This window comes from Diorhabda sublineata, chromosome 4 (genome assembly GCF_026230105.1).
Source record: "Diorhabda sublineata isolate icDioSubl1.1 chromosome 4, icDioSubl1.1, whole genome shotgun sequence".
NCBI classification, from domain to species: Eukaryota; Metazoa; Arthropoda; class Insecta; order Coleoptera; family Chrysomelidae; genus Diorhabda; species Diorhabda sublineata.
The window spans coordinates 26,915,338-26,934,486 of record NC_079477.1 but is presented as its reverse complement, the minus strand read 5'-3'; the positions used below and the strand labels follow the sequence as shown (position 1 = coordinate 26,934,486).

The 19,149-nt window shown below is 32.2% G+C and overlaps 1 protein-coding gene across 1 annotated transcript; it reads left to right on the top strand.

Annotated features, from left to right (window-relative positions):
* The first annotated feature begins 182 nt into the window (after window positions 1-182).
* LOC130442857 (putative fatty acyl-CoA reductase CG5065) lies at window positions 183-18,808 on the top strand. Its single transcript, XM_056777240.1, has 8 exons — window positions 183-317; window positions 9,492-9,724; window positions 10,720-11,060; window positions 11,114-11,283; window positions 14,358-14,593; window positions 16,522-16,721; window positions 18,352-18,609; window positions 18,670-18,808. The coding sequence occupies exons 2-8, from the start codon at window positions 9,530-9,532 to the stop codon at window positions 18,779-18,781; spliced, it is 1,512 nt and encodes a 503-aa protein (XP_056633218.1). The 5' UTR covers window positions 183-317; window positions 9,492-9,529; the 3' UTR covers window positions 18,782-18,808.
* Window positions 18,809-19,149: the final 341 nt, after the last annotated feature.

Here is a 19,149-nt window from a genome sequence, read left to right as displayed (position 1 = left end):
CATGTGGAATAACCTATCATCGTTTATGTAATTGGTTTTCAATCAAATATCTCTACAGTGTGTCGCAATCTAACGATCCTAGAAAGCGAGTGAGGGTAAGAAGATCTAAATCTTATCTTACACACATGCTTAGGAATCAACAATTTATCAACGCGGTTGTAAATCAGTATCTCCCCATTCTGAACACCTGCAAATCTTACGCTACCTTCTTTATTATTAGAAAATGGCACCAGTCATTGTTCGTAACGCGATTGTGATTTGGTGGATTTGACTTAGAAAATTTGGTACATTTTTAGTGACGGGAATTTGGAGAATATGTAAGTTGAAAATATAATTTAATAGAAAAGCACTTTTTTTAAAACCCCGCTTAAAATTCTACACTTAATTAAATAAATTAATATATATTTAAAATGAGAGGAAAGCAGAAAAACTCAATAAATATATTTTCGGTTTCAGTATACTGATTTTTTTTCATATACAGGGTGTCCTGAAAAAGAGCGATATAGAAGAGATACGTAGAGGAAAACTCAAAATATGACGATTATTTGCATACTGTATGAGATTGTTAAGGGCATTGAGTAATGGTTAGTAGAATGTGATTGAACCTTTCTGGGGGTTTGATTAAAAATTTTTTTTATGTACACAGGGTGTCCCAAAACTATCTGTATATAGCAAAATGCTTATAGTAGAATCATGAAAATTTCTAGGTTTGGGTTTTCGGATACAATCTTTTCAACTCAAATATTTTCAAAGATGGCCGGAAATCGACTGTAACTTTGTTATTTTAAATATAACACCGTATAATACATTTTTGAGATCTAGGAAAATTTTAGTACACTTTTGCCTAAAAACTTTTTTCGAAAAATGCATACTTTTTGAGTTATTAATTTTTTTGTAAAAAATTTGACTGTTGCAGACCCTTTACAGATTACAGAAAACATTCAGTATTTGGATAACGGTAAGGTTTAGGTATAGGAAAGTATACGTGGATTTGCCTTATTTCTTACTCCTGAATGCATTAAAATAGAAAAATCCGGGTGGTTCTGTTTAAAAAAATAAAGAATTTGATATTTATGAAGTTAAATTTTGAACACTTTTTATACACATCCTGTATAAAATGAAAAATTTTTCAACATAGATTCGAATACGTCTGATCTTGCTTGAAGCAACCGGACAAAAACCATTTTCTTATCTTTAAAAGTATCCTCGAAAAAAAAATTTATAAGAGTCTGCAACGGTCAAAGTTTTCTTAAAAAATTAATAACTCAGAAAGTATGCATTTTTCGAAGAAAGTTTTTAGACAAAAGTATACTAAAATTTTAAGAAAATTTCAAAAATGTATTAATACATAGGATGTTCCATTCAAAATATCAAAGTTACAAGTTAACAAAATGGTATCTGGAAACCCAAACGTAGAAATGTTCATGATGTTACTAAGAGTAACATATACATAACATATACAGATAGTTTTAACTCGTCGTGGGACATCATGTATATATGATTTACAAAATTAATGCCACAGATAATTCTAAAAGTTTATTCACTTTTGTAATTTTTTCATAAAGATGGTTCGATCACTTTCTTCTATATTGTTTAATGCCCTTAGCAGTCCCATACAATGTACAAAATATGATATTTTTGGGTTGCAAAAATTCTTTTTTTTTTTTCGAAACTTTAGGACTAACTAAGAGTAACCAGAACTCTTAACGGATGTATTAATGTAGATATAATTTGTTTTTTTGTTTTTCTGTGAATTTTTCAAAAATAAACAAAATTCAAGCATATTTTGGCAAAATAAAAGCAAATTTCAGATACTTGATGTTTTTTTCTTAAAAACTAACGATATTTTGACAAATCTAAGTAAATTCGCTAAAGTTTACTAAGGAAAATCAGTGGTAAAAAGATAGTTATATCGTATTTCTCAATTTTTTATAATTACATATCATAAAAATGTTTATAGTTAGTTCATTCAACTTTTTTAGGTATCTCTGATCAATTAAAACCTAACAATCAAACGTAATACTTCAAATGATAGTTGTTCTTTAAATAGTAAAATTAAAATCAGTATATTTGTGAGAATCTATATTTGTTTCTATTATTTAAAAAGAAAGCTACTAAATGGAGGATGTAGGAAATACTTTTTAAAATCACGAAAATTTTTTTTATTACAGAATTTGAATAATATATTTCACATTTTAATTTATTGTATTAAAAATACATAAAAACCAGAATTAAACTTCAAACCGAGCATTTTTACTGTCCTTTGAGGATTAGTACAAAATAAATTCCAGTTTTTTATTTATCTTGTGTAACTTTTACTTATTTTTCGGTATACGTTTATTCTTTCTAAGAGGTTTTTTTGTGTGATTTTAATCTGTTTATAAAAAGATATTCTTGTTTAATGATATTCATTTATTAGTAATCAATAACTAATTCATGATTACGTCATAAAAAGGATTTTAATGGTTCCTACCTAACGAATCTTGATCAAGGTCATTTTCTAACGATCTACAAATATTCGTCATTGATATTGAAATCTGATCTGAGGCGTTGGAAGTTTTTGAATTTTATATAACAAAAGATTTCTCAATTTGTTAGCTAATATATTTCGGTCAGGGTCCCCTTATAGTATTTAGCTAATTCATTTTCCAATTCAAAATTCGTCCTTAATAAAATTCGAGATATATTTGTATAAATTGTTGTATATATTAAAATTTATTATGAAATTTAAATTAACAAAAATAATTGAAAATTTAATGTCAGCCACTAACTGTTCCCAAACCATTATAAAAGAAATAAATAATTTTTTATAGGAAACATACATAAGGTAGGTTGGATTATTAGAGCCTAACAACTACATACCACAAATCAATTATTTTTAACGTAGGTCTTATACTGTAGTCGTTAATAACACCTTCGAGATAAAAATGAACATATTTGGTAATTGAATCAATCAGTTACATCACAAGATATTAGAAAATAATCGATTATGTTACGAGTAATAAGACGAAATCTATTGTGTAATTAACAACGTCAGTTATTGTGTTTTATCTTTCTGGATTATTATTAAATTATTATATTTTATTAAACGGAAAGTTTTAATTTTCGTGTACGCTACATCACGATCATGAATAATGAATGAAAAAACCCAAACTCCTTCCTCTTCTTTTTTATATTGTGTCGCAACATAGACGAATAAAAAGCATAGAGCAAACGAAAGAAATGAATACTAATATCATGAAAAAATCATTGAAAAATCACGTAAGCGTAGCTCCCAGTGGTTTCCTAAGTATTGAGCCGAATAACGAGTGAAAAATAATAATCGATTATATGTAATACATAAGATAACAAGATATGCAAATAGAAAACCCAAAATATTGGCATAAATATACAAATAATTTAGTTAAAATATGTACGAAAATGTTAAAAATATGCAAAAAAATTCTAATGCGTATATTTTTGACTAAACTAAACGTCAATATGCATTAATTACAGCAAAATTTGTTTCCTGTCTGAATATAAAAATTTATAAATAAAAAAATTTCTTTCCACATCAACTGATGTGGTAGGGACGTTTCTATAATTGCTAATTATTGCAGGAATCAAATAAACGGATTCAGTAAATTCTTCCTCCAAAATATTAGATATTTGGTTAAGAAATTGAAATCATCAATCAAACATTTAACATTAGATTGTTAGTTTCATGCTTTGGATTAATGGCAAATCAGATTCCTCTATTTGGGTTATTATTATAGTAACAAAGCAATTATTGATTTTTATAAGTTGTTTTGTTTCTGTATTTTCGAATAATTGCGTGAGGGATTTCGAAAGAGAATCCTGAAATTGAAACTTTTAGTTGACAAAAATTCTCGGAATAAAAACAGCGATTTCCAACCAAGTGTCCCATATTGTAACAAATAAAAAGTCGTCGAACTCTCGGCGTGGGACTTTTTTACCGTTAGCAATCAATAAATATTATCAAAAACCTTAATTCATAAAAAGAAGTTTCCATGAAACATAAAATGAGAAAAATGTCATTTATGTAATCATTTTGTCATCATTATTTCTTGACAATGACAATTCTCATAATAACGGGATTTATGAAATGAAAAAAGGCCTCAAACGACATACATTGACGTCCATTGAAGACATTGAAGTCTATTGACATTTGATGCTGATCGATGTCTTATGATGTCTATTGATGTCGATTCACGTCAATTCATGTCATTTGAGATCATTTGTCCAATGGTATCACATTTTGGTTGATTTAACTAAAATTTCTTTCGTTTCGTCACATCCAAAGCTATACAGGAATTAAACACAAAAAATCCAAACTCGCTACAGACAGACGGAAGGTCGCAGAAAACGCTATAAATAACAAAAAAAATTAGCTAAAAATAATAGGTTAAGAGGGAATATTTTTTTATAGAGCTGAACCCTTCCATTTATGAAATTATGAAATTAAAGTATTTACGAGAGGAAAATATTTCTTCAGCAATCTTATTCGAAGCGTGAACTACACCTGTTACATGTTTTAAGTTGGGGGTAAAAGAGTTTCAAATTTTGCCCAGCTTTTTTCATCTCCGGTCCTTTAACTGACAAACTGATTAAAAATTTATCTCCAGGAATAGCAGTAGGAAGAAAAAATGTTGGAGAAGCCTCTTGTACAAATGTTAGTGCGTTTATTTTTCCCAACTCTTTAAGCAGTGATGTAATATTTCGGTAGAATTTCGAACACCAATAAATGAGCAATTTAACTTTCTCTAAAATCGGTGGTTCCATTAATATATCTGTGAAAATATTCATTTCTAATTTTAGCTTTAATTTTCTCAATCACCTCCGAATTTGAGGTACTAACGTCGTTTCTTCCTAGTACCCCAATCACGTGGTATAGTTTTTCCAATATCAATTGCAGATTATAAAAATCGTTGCCGAAAATTTTGTTTGATCTACCATAAATTTATTATTTTTATAAATACTTTTGAAAATATGTATATCTTATGCGAGAAATTATTCGTTAAAAGGCAATCGAATCATTATTAACTTGCTATAACTGAATATTAAATTATATAACGTAAATAGACGAGTGAAATGTACCTACTTGAAAGGCGTTTGGTTTAAACAGGGTACCAGACGTTAACTGAGCCCTCCATTCGTATATTAGTACTTCGGTAGTCTTTTATCTGACGCAAATAATCTTGTCGCTATCGAACGATCCTTGACGATTCGGTTATTGCCATCTGTTTATTAAGTTTTTTGTGTTTTCTTTACATATTTTTTGTTTCAGTGAATGATCCACAGCAACCCCTTTCGTAACTACTCGATAAATGGAAAATTCATTTACTCTAGTTAATTCTTATTTTTATTCTTATTATGATTACATTATCAGATTGCTGAATATTTAAAATATTCGAATATATTTAAAATAACTTGCCGGGTTTGTAGATATATCTAAATCTTTATTATTAAATTCATACCTGTCTCTATTCTCACTACACTGCAATTTCATTGTTTTCATTCGCCCATGATCTAAAACGCCATATTTTTATTTATTTAAAGAAATTTATGAATTGAATAAATCTCACCATGCCACGCTACTGCTTATCGTGGAATGTCTAGCAGGAATATTTCAAAGAAATTGTGTACATTCGCCTTCCGATAGCTTCGGCCAATAGAAATGCATTTACGTTTGCGATTCGATGTTTTCATTGGTAAACAGTGGAGGTGATGAGTCCACGTGGACTGATGGTTTGTTAAATGTTTACCGAATTTTATACAGGGGTGCCGTGCGTATTTATAGAATATTGATTGTTCCTCGCAAAAATAGTCTTTTGCAATTGATATTAGAAGAACTATATCTATCGACTGAAAACTGATGCTTGATGAGGTATTTTTAGGGACAAAGAGAAAAGTTTTTCAAATTAATTTTGAGGTCAGAATACTGGATACGACGATTGTAAAAAATAATTTTCAATTACAATTTCTTTTTTCTATAAACGATGCTTTAATCGGACTTTTCAATCAAGTTTACTAGTATTTTCTTTTATTTCTCAATTCTCAATCGTTTTTTTACTAAGAACCTGTTTTTTGTTAGAAACATGTATGTTTGTGTGTTGGTAAACACGTATCTGTTTGACCTTTACGATCTTTAAAAGAAATTCATGTAATATTTATTTACTAAGCATCAAGATTTTCTTTGTACTACGAACTAATGTTTTCGGTCATTGTCACGTTAACTATTATATAATATTTAGTAAGAGTTACAAAATCAACAATTGGTTTTTATTTTATTTATACGCATTTACTATTTATAACTTTCACATGAATGGCGAGAAAAGCTAGAAATATAGAAAATATATTCGAGAGAAAAAAGTTAATATTCAGACCTTCTTATTAAAAATTTTATTAGAAAAACATCGATTAAAATAAATCATAAAATGTAAATGAGGAAGGACTGAGAGATTAACCAACAATTCTGTACGTCTAGGAATATACGAGGGCTGCTACTTAAGTTCTGAGATAGGTTTAGAAAAACATTGACCTCGCAATATATTTTTGATCTGCGGGAATAAGAAGAAATCAATGTGTGCCAAACAAGGACTATACGGCGGGTGACCCATCAATTCTATGTTTTGACTGTTCAAAAAAATTTTTGTTTGAACTGATGTGTGATAGCTCGCATTGTCGTGGTGAAGAATTATTCGTCTTCGAACATATCTGACAAACAAATGATGGTGTACCATTCAGAATTGACCGTTCTACGTTGCTCTAATGGAATAGAGACGACATGTCCAGTTATTCCGAAACAAGCGACCATTTGCTTCGAAGTGCTTCGTGCACGATCAACTTTTGTTCGATTTGGCTCGTATTCGTTTGACACGATCTTTTGACGACTCCATTTGAATTTTTTCGCACCAATCGATATAAGCTTGAAGGTATGCGAGTTAATGCTTAAGTATTCCTCAATCTCACTCAATCTCAATCACGAAATTTAGCCGGTAGCGAAGTGCGATCACGATTGAATTCGGAAAATCAGGGAAATCTCTCAAGTATCTGTAAACAACTCAAATAGCCCTCGTATAACAACACTTTCTAAGTACGTTCACCTTTAAAAATGTCAAACTTTACGATGACAGTGTTAGATTTGATATATTCTTATCATTGTTGCCTATATCTTGAAACTTAAGTAGCATCCCTCGTAGAAAATTATTCTATCAATATTAAATCACACAACCAAATTTATATGATATTACGTATTACTGAAAAAATCTTATTTCGTTTAATAGCCTTATAAACCTTGTTTATGATTGAAATAAATACGGGGGACAATACAGAAATAACAGGAATTATTTAAAAAAATATATTTGGTTTCAATTTTGTTTACAAAACGTTATATAACGAAAATTTGCATGTTCCTGGGATTTTAATACACTACTAATAACACTTAGAATATATTTTACTTCTGACTAGTTAAACATATTGTTTACACAACTACATTTGGTCAAGAGCACCCGAAGTACCATTACCTTCTCAGTAATATAATAAATAACCAATTACCTTGATTTATAAATATATAGTTTATCAAGTAAGTAGTACACTGAACTCTATTTCTATGACCTGTCTTGACCTTGCTGGACTTTAATATCACGATTCACACCATTTATATTTGTAAAATGAAAGGAATCTAAATATAATCAAATTTTGTGAGAGTTATCTCTTAGTTTCAACTGGCGAATAATCAGTTAAGTGGATGATGAGCCACCCCACAACGTTCATCATGTAACTCCATACATAGACTATTGATGATAGGAAAAATCGATTTATCATATCGATCTTATGCGGAAACATTTACTTCCGGAGTTACCGGAAATGGCTAACAGACATTGAACCAAGGATAACTGTTCGATAGATCTCATCAAGATCTATCTGAGTGTGGAAAGTCATGATGACTGACGCGTGCGCAGAAGAGTTTCTGATGCATTATTTCACGAAATATCAATAGGTAAAATGAAAATTTAGTAATTTTTGTAAGGTTAGGTTAGATTGTGCTAGAAACAGAAATAAAGCTAATGAAAAATAATTTTCTTGTATCAAGTATTTTAATTGAATTTCAATCTATAACTTTTAAATTTGAAAATCTCTTCTGATTTCTTCTATTAATGAAACGATTGGGTCTATTTTTGGTTCAGATTTACGACATTCTCGTCGCCATGTATATTCTATGATTATGTCCTCCCAATCTTCTCCAAGGTACATTCCTATCGCGGAAGAATGTTCTCAGAGGTCTCCAGCTGGCCTCAATTCTTTGGGTATGAAACCCATGCATCGATAGGCTAGCCAGCCAGCTGTATGAATTATGCTTCCTGGAGCTACGAGCTTTTTTCATAAAAATGATGCATTTGCATACTTTTTCACAAAAACTCTTCTGTATATGCGTCAATCATCATGACTTTTCATACACAGATAGATCTTGATGAGATCTATCGAACAGTTATGCATAGTTCGATGTCTGTTAGCCTTCCTGAGATAATAGCCACTTCCGGTATCTCCGGAAGTGAATGTTTCCGCATAAAATCGATATGATAAATCGATTTTTTTTATCACCAATAGTCTATGTAAAGAGTTTCATGATGATACCACTGGATGATATCCCATATATACCATATGATAGAAATTTGAGGTCTGGCATCTGAATCAAAATATTTTTGGTTTCCGATTTTTTTTATTGGTTTTTTGTGAGTGAAATTTATTCTAAAGAAATGAAAAATATTAATGATAAGATGTGAGGCAGAAATTTTACTCTCGAGGTTAGAAATTTACTGATAAAACTTGTTGACAATCAGAATAATATATTAAAAATAAAAGAACTAATTACAAGAGGCTTATGAGCAAAAACAGCTGCAACATTGGTGATTCTCGTATCTAATTTAATTTTTTGTTGTTAACGCTTTCAAATAAAAGCTTTGATTGATGCTATGACCTGAACTACGGATAAAAGTAAATCAACATTGTTTCGATGCTTGATTTGACATTTTTTGACCGGCTCACGATGGCATTTTCCATTGACTTGACTGTTGCTCCAGTTTGAGGTTATAGTCATAAAAGCATAAAGCCCGCTGGAAATAAATAATCAAATTAAATACTAGACAATTGTGATTATAGTACAATTGAGTAACAGTTCCATAACTATAAGAACCAGTGATTTTTATAATTACATATTTTACTTTGGTTGGTAAAATTGCTTATTGCAGTCGACAATTTCATCACACAATTAATTTTCACTTTTTGTTTAGTAACATTCATTTCATGGGTATTTAATTATGTTCACTCAGTCAGATCAAATTCTTTAAGAGAATTTATTAAATCTTTAACTTGTCGGTGGCAATTATAAAATGATTAAAAGTTAATTATTAGTTATCAATACAATCATTATATTTATTGTTTTTCATCAGAATGACTGACCAAAACACTGAAATTTTCTTAACTTATAGATTTTATTTAGAATTTTCATCAAGTATTTTTCACAATAATGGAAACTTCAGAAATAGCAGAATGGTATAAAGGTCAGCATGTTCTTGTTACCGGAGCTACTGGGTTCATGGGGAAGATATTGGTAGAAAAAATACTCAGATCTTGTCCAGATGTAGCAGCCGTCTACATGGTAATCAGAAATAAGAAGGGCAAAAACTCTACGCAGAGGCTAGAAGAATTTCTAAACTCTCCAGTAGGTATTATTTGATAGATTGATTTTTACTCACCATTAATGAAAGTTTTAAAGCTTCTTAGAGTTGCGCTAGTTTCAATTTTGTTTGTTTAAGAAATAGTGAAAGGGGTGGAATTAATATTGTATTACTAACTCACATTCGAATGCAGTATTCTTGTCTAAATTCTGAAACTTGTGATAACATGCGCAGCCGAGAATATTTGAATATTGAGTAAAATAGTGAATTGTCAAAATAAGATGATGCCCATTGAAAAATGTCTGTCATGGGGTCAACAAATGTTTTTTCTGTAAGTTTCTATGTGTTTTGTTGAGTTTTAGACCTTATTATTCCTAGTGCTATTGCGAAATGACTTCTTAAAGAGTTACTACTTAAGGAAGTGAAAAATTTTCTCTCTATTCTTTAAATATGCAATGTTGTGGCTAGTGTATGTAATCGGGAAATGTGGTTTGAAAAGCAAGGATATTGTAAACTTGTGGAAAATGAGCAGAATTGTTGCTAGAACTCTTTTTTTGTAATGAAAAGTGCTTAACTTCCCCTAAAGCTTCAAGTTAGTTCCGGCTCTGCTTGATGCAGTTCTAGAAATTCCAAAACTAATTCATTTGTCCTAATACAAAGTCATTTTTAATAAGAATTCACTTTGTATGTTTAAGCACCTTAAACTCATCCCTTTGATCTTCAAAAATCCAATGGACAGTTAACTCCCAACGCGAGCGCCTATTTAGATTTGTTCCAGGCCGTCAAAGATTCGTCTTTGGTACAGTGACGATTCTGCGCAATAGAGCTTGCGTGTTACGAACGATTCTGTTTTTAGACTCGTGAACCGTCTCCGGATGACAGCAGGTACTATTACAAGAACTGTGCATAACTAGAGATTGCTGCGCTAAAATGTGATTTAAATCGTTCCAAGAGCGGTGCAGATTAGCTGGTCGGGTCAAACTTATTATCTACCTGTAACACTAATGATGTTTTCATTCTAACATATTTTTATATTTAGATTTTTGATAACGTCAAGCAACAAATTGACGCAAAAAGTATTCTGCAAAAACTGAAATGTATTGGTGGAGATATTACATTACAAAACTGCGGAATGTCACCAGAAGATCAAACATTTTTAGAAAAAACTGTAACTAGCGTATTCCACATGGCAGCAAATGTAAAATTCGATCAACCAATCAAATCAGCAATACTTTTAAATACAGGTGGTACTTTGAATGTTCTCGAATGGTTGTGTAAATTAGAAAAACTGAAAGTTTTCGTACACGTTTCGACTTCTTATTGTCATTGCGACGTTACACAATTGGAAGAAAAACTGTACGAAGCTCCACAAGAACCAAGGTAATCAAATTTCGATTATGATGTTTAGCAAAAATTGAAATTGTATTTTCCAGAAAAATGCTGGATCTAGCCAATTGGATGAGCGACGATCTTTTGGCAGCTTTAGCTCCGACTATTTTACGTAAATATCCTAACAGCTATGCGTATACAAAGGGACTAACAGAACATCTTGTTGCTGAATATAGTCAAAAAATACCCATTGTCATCACTAGACCATCATTAGGTTAGTATATTGAGGAACTGACGCCCAATTCATTCTTAACATGATACAAAGTATATTCCGTTTCTATTTCTACCAGCGGCAGCGCTGCGATCACAGTTCCAAGCATGCACTGCAGTTACTCTGACTCAAACAGAAGAAATGTATGCCATTTTGAGATCGCTGCTGCCAACGTGTTCTTTGTAGTGCTTCTTTATGATATCAGCTATCATTGAAAATGTTGCCGAAATCTGATCTGTGATTCGTTTTCTAAGTGCAAATAAAGTTGAACCAAGAGAAATTTATTAGCAAACCTGTGAAATTTACGGACAAAATGCTAGGAGTGATTCAATCAGATTCCAATTATTTGAAGATGTGTCAGATAGTTCGTGATCAGATGCACGATGAGAAACGTCTTTGGTGAACTGATAGACCCAAATGAAGAGAAGCTTAAGCAAAACTGTAATTTTATTATTACTGTTCTTGCTATGGAATTCATTCTTGAGATATCTCTACGGTTTGCTTGCAAAACAGGCTCTACTGAGATGGATAGAGACACCCGGTATGAGACAAGCTAAGTCACACATAGATGGGCATTCTGCATCTCTCACCAAATAACTGTTTCATTTAAATAGGCGCGAAACTCGACTAGTAACTGGACTTTTAACCCGAAACGGTTATCTAAGACGCTATCTTCACATTATGGGCACCATGGACCAGAATTTCGCTGGTACACCGAGAACGTAGAAACGACAGACCACGTCATCTATGAATGCAGTCACACTGGCGAGGTTTAAACACGTGGGCAAGCCTCACGGTTGGTCTAATAACGTCAAAAAGTTCAAGTCAAAGGCTGTTCAAGGGACTTCGGCCACAAATGGTCACAAATTCATGAAATTGGCCCACCATTATCAAAATTTTGTTTACGTTGGGTACCCAAAATATATTCTGAACAACACAAAAAACAACAGATGGGCTACATAATTTACTACTATACTTTACAACTATAATTTATGACACGCTACAATCAAGATGTAGAGTAATGATGTTTTTCTCGATAGTCACGGGGATGAAATTTGGATATCCTACAACACTCCAGAAGTTAAAGGAATAGAGGCACACTTTGTCCCTAACTGAAGTTAAGCTTAAACAAATCTTGAGACCTTTAAAACTCATGTGCACTGTTTTCTTGGGACAGTAAACGCATTTCGCTGATGGATTCCTTACCAGGAGGACAAACAATCAATGCCAGCTGAAAGAAAATGTTACCACATGGTTGAAAAACAGAAAATAACCTCTTTTATGAAGCTTGTGTCACGCTATGACAAGTTCTTTTCAAAATTTCGGAAGCTATGTAGACAATTGGTTCAACAGTTTTTTAATAATAAATACTTTTTCTGTATCTGTATACGTTTGTTTATATCACTAACTTTGGGGACACGCTAACGAGAATAACCATTAATTATCGCGATAATCGACGTTAACCGTAGGTGTAGCCACGACTTAACGCGGTAATTTAATAAAGGCATTAACATTGCCAAACGGCAATGTTAATGCCTTTAAAACTACTCAAGATTTTATACGTAGGACAAGGTAGCAAATTATCCAGAATACAATTATACCAGTAGAAACATTGCATCAAGTTTTGTCAGCATGTGGTAAAAACTGAATAAACGGATGGCAATATAATATATATAATATATAATTTGCGTCAGATAAAAGACTAGTTCTAATAGACAAAATCCGTAACTGCTGTTAAGCGAGATTTCCACCGTCAGTTTAATATTCATTGTAATGCAAGTGTCCCTTCTCGTAACAGAATATTGCGATGGGTAAACAACCTTCGAACAAGTGGATCAATATTGAAGAAGAAACGACCGGGTCCCCAACGAACTGCTAGCGCTCCGGAGAACATTGAACGAGTAAGGGAAGCCTTTGTCAGGAGCCCACGCCGCTCTACTCAGAGACATTCAATAGCACTTCAAATGAGCACATGTACGATAAAACAAATTCTGCATACAGATCTAAATTTCCAGTTAGCCGTCGTACAGCAGTTAAAAGAGCAAGATTCCCAGCAGCGATTACAATTTTGTCATTACAAATCGTTGGGGACCCGGTGGTTTTTTCTTCAATATTGATCCACTTGTTCGAAGGTTGTTTACCCATCGCAATATTGTGTTACGAGAAGGGACACTTGCATTACTATGGATATTAAACTGACAGCGGAGATCTCGCTGGACAGCAGTTACGGATTTGTCATTTCGCAAAAAACTGTCATACGCGTACAAACGTTGGTCTAGTATCCACGGCTCCATCTCAATGACTGAAATTTTAATAATACTATGAACTACACCATGCGCGCCCGCGTACAACCCACTTCAAAAACATCAGGTTCCCGTGAATGACCCTGTATAAATCTGAAGCAAATAGGAAAGTCACCCGACTTGTTTTTTCACATCAAAATAACCATAGCATTTGGTATCAATTTTTTTGTATTTATTCCAACTTTTAAATTTCAAGTTTCGACTTCTTCTGCTTGTCCTTCCGTCTCTTTGGATTCCGCTTCTTTTTCTCAAAGATCTCTAAAATATTGTCTTCATCTTTCTATATCTTCTTCGTTTGCTATTATATCTTCTTCTGCCCCTTTTATTATTATAGATTAGTTCTTATTATTATTAATTCTTGCGTTTTGAATGTCTCCAAAGGATAGTTTATGAATTTCCTTGTAGGAGTTTGTCATCTTTTCTCCAAATTCTCCCGCAAATTCCTGTTTTTGTTCCTTCCTTTTTGTTTTTTCTTTTTAATTACGTCTTCGAGCGTAAAGTTTTCTAAACACTCTAACTTTTCATCTTTATTTTAATTTCTTTCAATTCCCCATTATGATAAATATTTCTATTTAGATTCTAATAAGTACCCTATTTAAGAGTGAAGTGGGAATCCAGTTGTAAATTGAAACTACGTAGATTTATGATACTTTCTTAGTTTTCCAGCTTCGTTTGGAGATGTATGGACTATTTCTAAAAGAAAATAGTACAATGGAATCAATCATCAGTTTCTGATCTATCGTTCAAATCGTTTCATTGAGAAATTTGTTGTAGTAACTGCTGCTTATAAAGAACCGATTCCTGGTTGGATTGATAACTTGAATGGTCCTACGGGAATATTAGTGGGAGCAGGTAAAGGAGTGATAAGGACAATGCACTGTAATTTAGAATATAATGCTGATATTGTACCTGTTGATATGGCTATTAATAGTTTGTTAACTGTTGCGTGGAAGGTTGGTAAAGAGCCGAAGAAAAATGAAGTGGAAGTTTATAATATCACAGCTAATAGGGTATGTATGAGAATTAGTTTCATAGAAATTCGTAACGCATCGATATCAGTTTTACAGATTTTTTTTGTATTTTCAAATTTCAATAAAAATGTTCAAGAATGCCTGGAGTTTTGGACTCTCACAGAAATATACATCAAATGTAATAAATACGAAAACAAATTGAAAAAAAAAACGATGGGTATTAATAATAAAAGAAGTATTAAAAAGCGGGAATAATTCGTCCTATACCGCAGAAGAAAAGAAGCAAAAACTTTTTTATTATTGTGTATATTTGTGATAAAAAGTTCAGCATGGTCCAAAAGTTAAAATGCAATAATCAGATATCAATGTTTTTAAACAGTATATCAAAAAATTTGAATTTTGCGCAAAATTTAAGTATCTTTATTTTTTACAATTCAGAAAATTGTTATGAAGTAAAGTTGGGTAAATATTTAGAAGTGGGGTTCCACCACAAAAACACTCCAAAAATTTTTTGCCACATTTTAGATCTTTTTAGAGGACAAAATAAGTTATATTATGGTAGGGTAAATATTTTTTAAGGGGTGATCAGAAAAAAATATTTTTCATTTTCAACATAATTTTAGTTTACTGTTTCATGATTTCATTAAACAATAATAAAAAGTTATTTTATTTCTTATTATGAATTATGAACAATTACATTTAATACGAAGATTTCACGATGTAACCATCCATGTGATAATCACGGCGGCCATATATTTTGTGTAGGATGTATGCACCGGAATCGGGAACCACGAAATTATAAGTATGCTCAACTGTCACGTCATTGATACCTATAATATTAAATGGAAGAAGTACTTACATTTTTCACGATAAGCTTTCAACTATTAACCTAACCTAACCTAATCTAGCCTTTCTTAACCTAACCGAACCTAACCTAACCTAACCTAATGTGCTATTGCTCTAGATGACCGCGTATTCTGATATGATTAAATAATAATTACTCGTACTGTTATGTACTCGTGATTACTCGTACATAACATTTTCATGGAATTCAGAATATTTACTAGATTTCATATGATTTTACCTACGAGTGAAGTTCGCAAAAATAATTTAATTTTTTTTGTAAAGTATATTTTTGTAGACGACTATTTTCGAATTTTCAGTCAAATTCGACTTTTAGGGAAGTGGGAGTTTCCGAGGATATTTTTGACAAATCGCGCAGCGAAATTAAAGTGCGTGGACTGTTCTGGTGACAGTAGGCGTTTCAAAAGATTACGTGGACAAAATTTTTACCACGTGAAAACTTTTAGCGTGGTGAGTCCTGCGCTTACTTATTTCGGACAACAATCGCAACCATGTAGACCAGTGTGATATTTTTTAAGCGCAATCTGCCTCGTTTCGTGATAGTCGACGAAACATGGCACGTACCAAGTACCATGGAACAGTCCAATCATAGATTTATCTGACGCAAAGACTGTCCTTTCGGGGGGAAAAGTGATGTTAAACGTTCTTTGGTATTTACAATGTCTGATCTATATCGCCTATATGGAGAAAGGTGACATCGTCAAAATTTTTTTTATGTCGAACTATTGGGACGGTTTCATGCAACATTAAAATAAAACACCCCATTTGGAAAAGGAAAAGTGCTCTTTCACCCTGATAACGCGTCCGTCCCGTCTCGACAAGATTGATTGAATTGGGCTACGCACTGCTGACTCAGTAACCGTATTCTCTGGTTTTATACCACGGCGATTTTTTTGTACCCAAACATGAAAAATTTTCAGAAATTTCAATCGTCCAAGGCGGTCATCGTCCCAACTTTGGAAATTTAGAGAAAAATATGTAAACTAAAATGAGACGATATTAAAAATCTTCATTTTTTTTGTGGTTTAAGTACCCCAACCCACTTAAGATACCATTTTCGACATCAATTTTCACGAAACGGAAATTTCTTTGTACTTTTTCAGGATGATATATTGAAATGGGGGGAAGCATTAGAAATATGCAGAAAGCACGTATACGATTATCCATTCAGTGTATGTCTTTGGTATCCTGGAGGAAGCGCTAAATCAAATTATTTCGTACACTGCATAGCCGCCTTCTTTTTCCACATAATTCCTGCTTATTTCGTAGATTTTCTGATGACTTTAACCGGCAATAAACCTTTGTAAGTATCAATAGCAGTAGTTTTGACGTAATATACTTATCAAACAATTCGTTAAGTTTCTTTCGGTCAAAATCCGTCATGTGAATTGAACATTAACTATTATATATACGAGGATATATTGAAAAATTCTTAGCCTATTATAGAACCAAACAAAATTTCCAAATCAAAATATTTTATAACTCAATATATTCTCCCTTTAATTGGATACATTTATTACAGCAAACCTGCAACGCAAAATTTACGAACTTTTAAACTTTTTTTCAGTTGAGGGAAGAGATGATAGTCTGACGGAGCTTGAATCACGAATTTTTTGCATGGCAGCATGAGATTTGTATGCAGGGGCGTTGTACTGCAAAAACAAAACACCTTTGAATAGCTTTCCGCGTCTTTTATCTTTAATTTTTTCCCGTAGAGTGGTCAGTAATGTCGAATAGTAATATTGTTCTACCCTTATCCAAAAACTCAATTATGATTATTCCATGGCAATCCCAAAAAACTGAAGCAAGAACTTTTCCAGCAGATATTTGGTCACGAAACTTATTAGGTCTTGGAGAACCAGAGTGTCGCCATTCCATCGATTGTTGCTATGTTTCTGTATCGTAGAAATGTACCCAAGTCTCATCCATAGTAACAATTCGGTTTAAGAAGTCTACATCTTTTTAAAATGGGGCACAGATCGAACCCTCGCACGCTTTTGGTCAACATTCGAACATTTGGGGATCCATATTGCAGCAATTTCCATCCATAATGTCCAAATTGACGTGAGCAATATGATGAACGCGTTCGTACAAAATATTCAGTGCTTCAGATATTCGGTTTAGCCCAATTCGACGGACTTATAAAATCATGTCATGAACTGCAACGATATTTTCGGGGACTGACACAGAAACTGGCCTTCCCGATTGGTCATCATCTTCAATGGAAAATTTACCTCTTATGAAAGAGAAAGACATTGTTCACCAAGGGTATTAAGCATATCTTCGTAAATCTGCTTACCTCTTAACCCTTTCAAATACAACAGGTATATGTAAAGTAAATATGATGTTGATAGGTACGGAAAGAACTGTGGGCGTTCAGTGGTATTCGCAAAGAAACAAAGAACTGTTTCTTATAGGTTGTAAACGAAAGATCACGAATCACCTACTTTACCAATGTCCATTATAATATACAGTATTACTCCTGGGACATCTACTTTGTTAGATGAATGGACAGTGGACAATGCGGGAGGAGTCCAATTTTTAGAGTAGTTTCGGTATTCGTTTCAAATTATTAATAAGTTATTTCTACTACATATTTTAAATTAATATATGTAAAACAAGACTGTCAATAATTTAAGCGCAGCTATATGACTTGATATGTTATGATTTTCTTCTACAACAGAAAAACAAAATGGTATTCCATATTAGGTCACTTTCCCCAATTCAAGAGCGATTTTTTAGACCTAAACGTTTGCCTCAAAAGATAAACGCATTGCCTTAAGTTCACTAGTGTGTATAACTTCTTCAAAATTTTTAACTACTTAGTTCCTAGTATCAATTATGTCCATATGGAAATAATGGAGTTGTGGACACATAACGGATTTTGACCCCACTTTACTAATTTTTTTTTTGAGCATTTAACATGTTTTCAGTATGATTCGTATTCAAAAGAGAGTTAGTCAAGGACTGAAATTATTACAATATTACACAACGAGACCCTGGTACTTCCACAACGATAAGTTGACGAGGATTTACGAGTCTTTGAATGAAACAGATCAACAGATATTCTACAGTAATCGACAAAAGATAGATTATAATAAATATTTTTTAAATTACATATTGGCTACTAGAAAATATTGTGTTAAAGAGGATCCTTCCACTCTTCCTCACGCTAGAAAGGTTCTTAGAAGGTGATCTTCATTGTAATCACTGGGGAATTAATAAAGTTATTGTCTTTTAATATTTTTTAGGTTATATTATTTGGACGTTGCGAAGAATATTCTTTTATATGGATTACTGTTATGGCTCTTCTATATATTTGTATCAAAATTTCTTGTAGATGATAGAAATTCTTTGTTCTAAATTAATTATAAATATTTTCTAAATCTATTGAGGCATACAGTCTATTTTCATATTTTCTAAAAAGTAAAATAATAAAAATCGGTTAAATTGAATTTTTTTCTATTCCTATCAGCCGCAAACATTATGGAGGATAGATGTTACGAAGACCATCTCATATGGGGGCTTAGCTTTAAAACTGTCCGTTTGTAGACGGTAAATTATAATTAAAAATTAGACCAGAATGGCGCTCCTGTCGGAAGAAATATTTGTTCCGGTGAAATTAGACCAAAAAATAAAAATGAAGCTACATAAATTCCCATCAAGCTAAAAATTAGTAAAATTGTTTAAAATACAATTGAAAATAAAATTTGAATCTTCCCCATCAATTC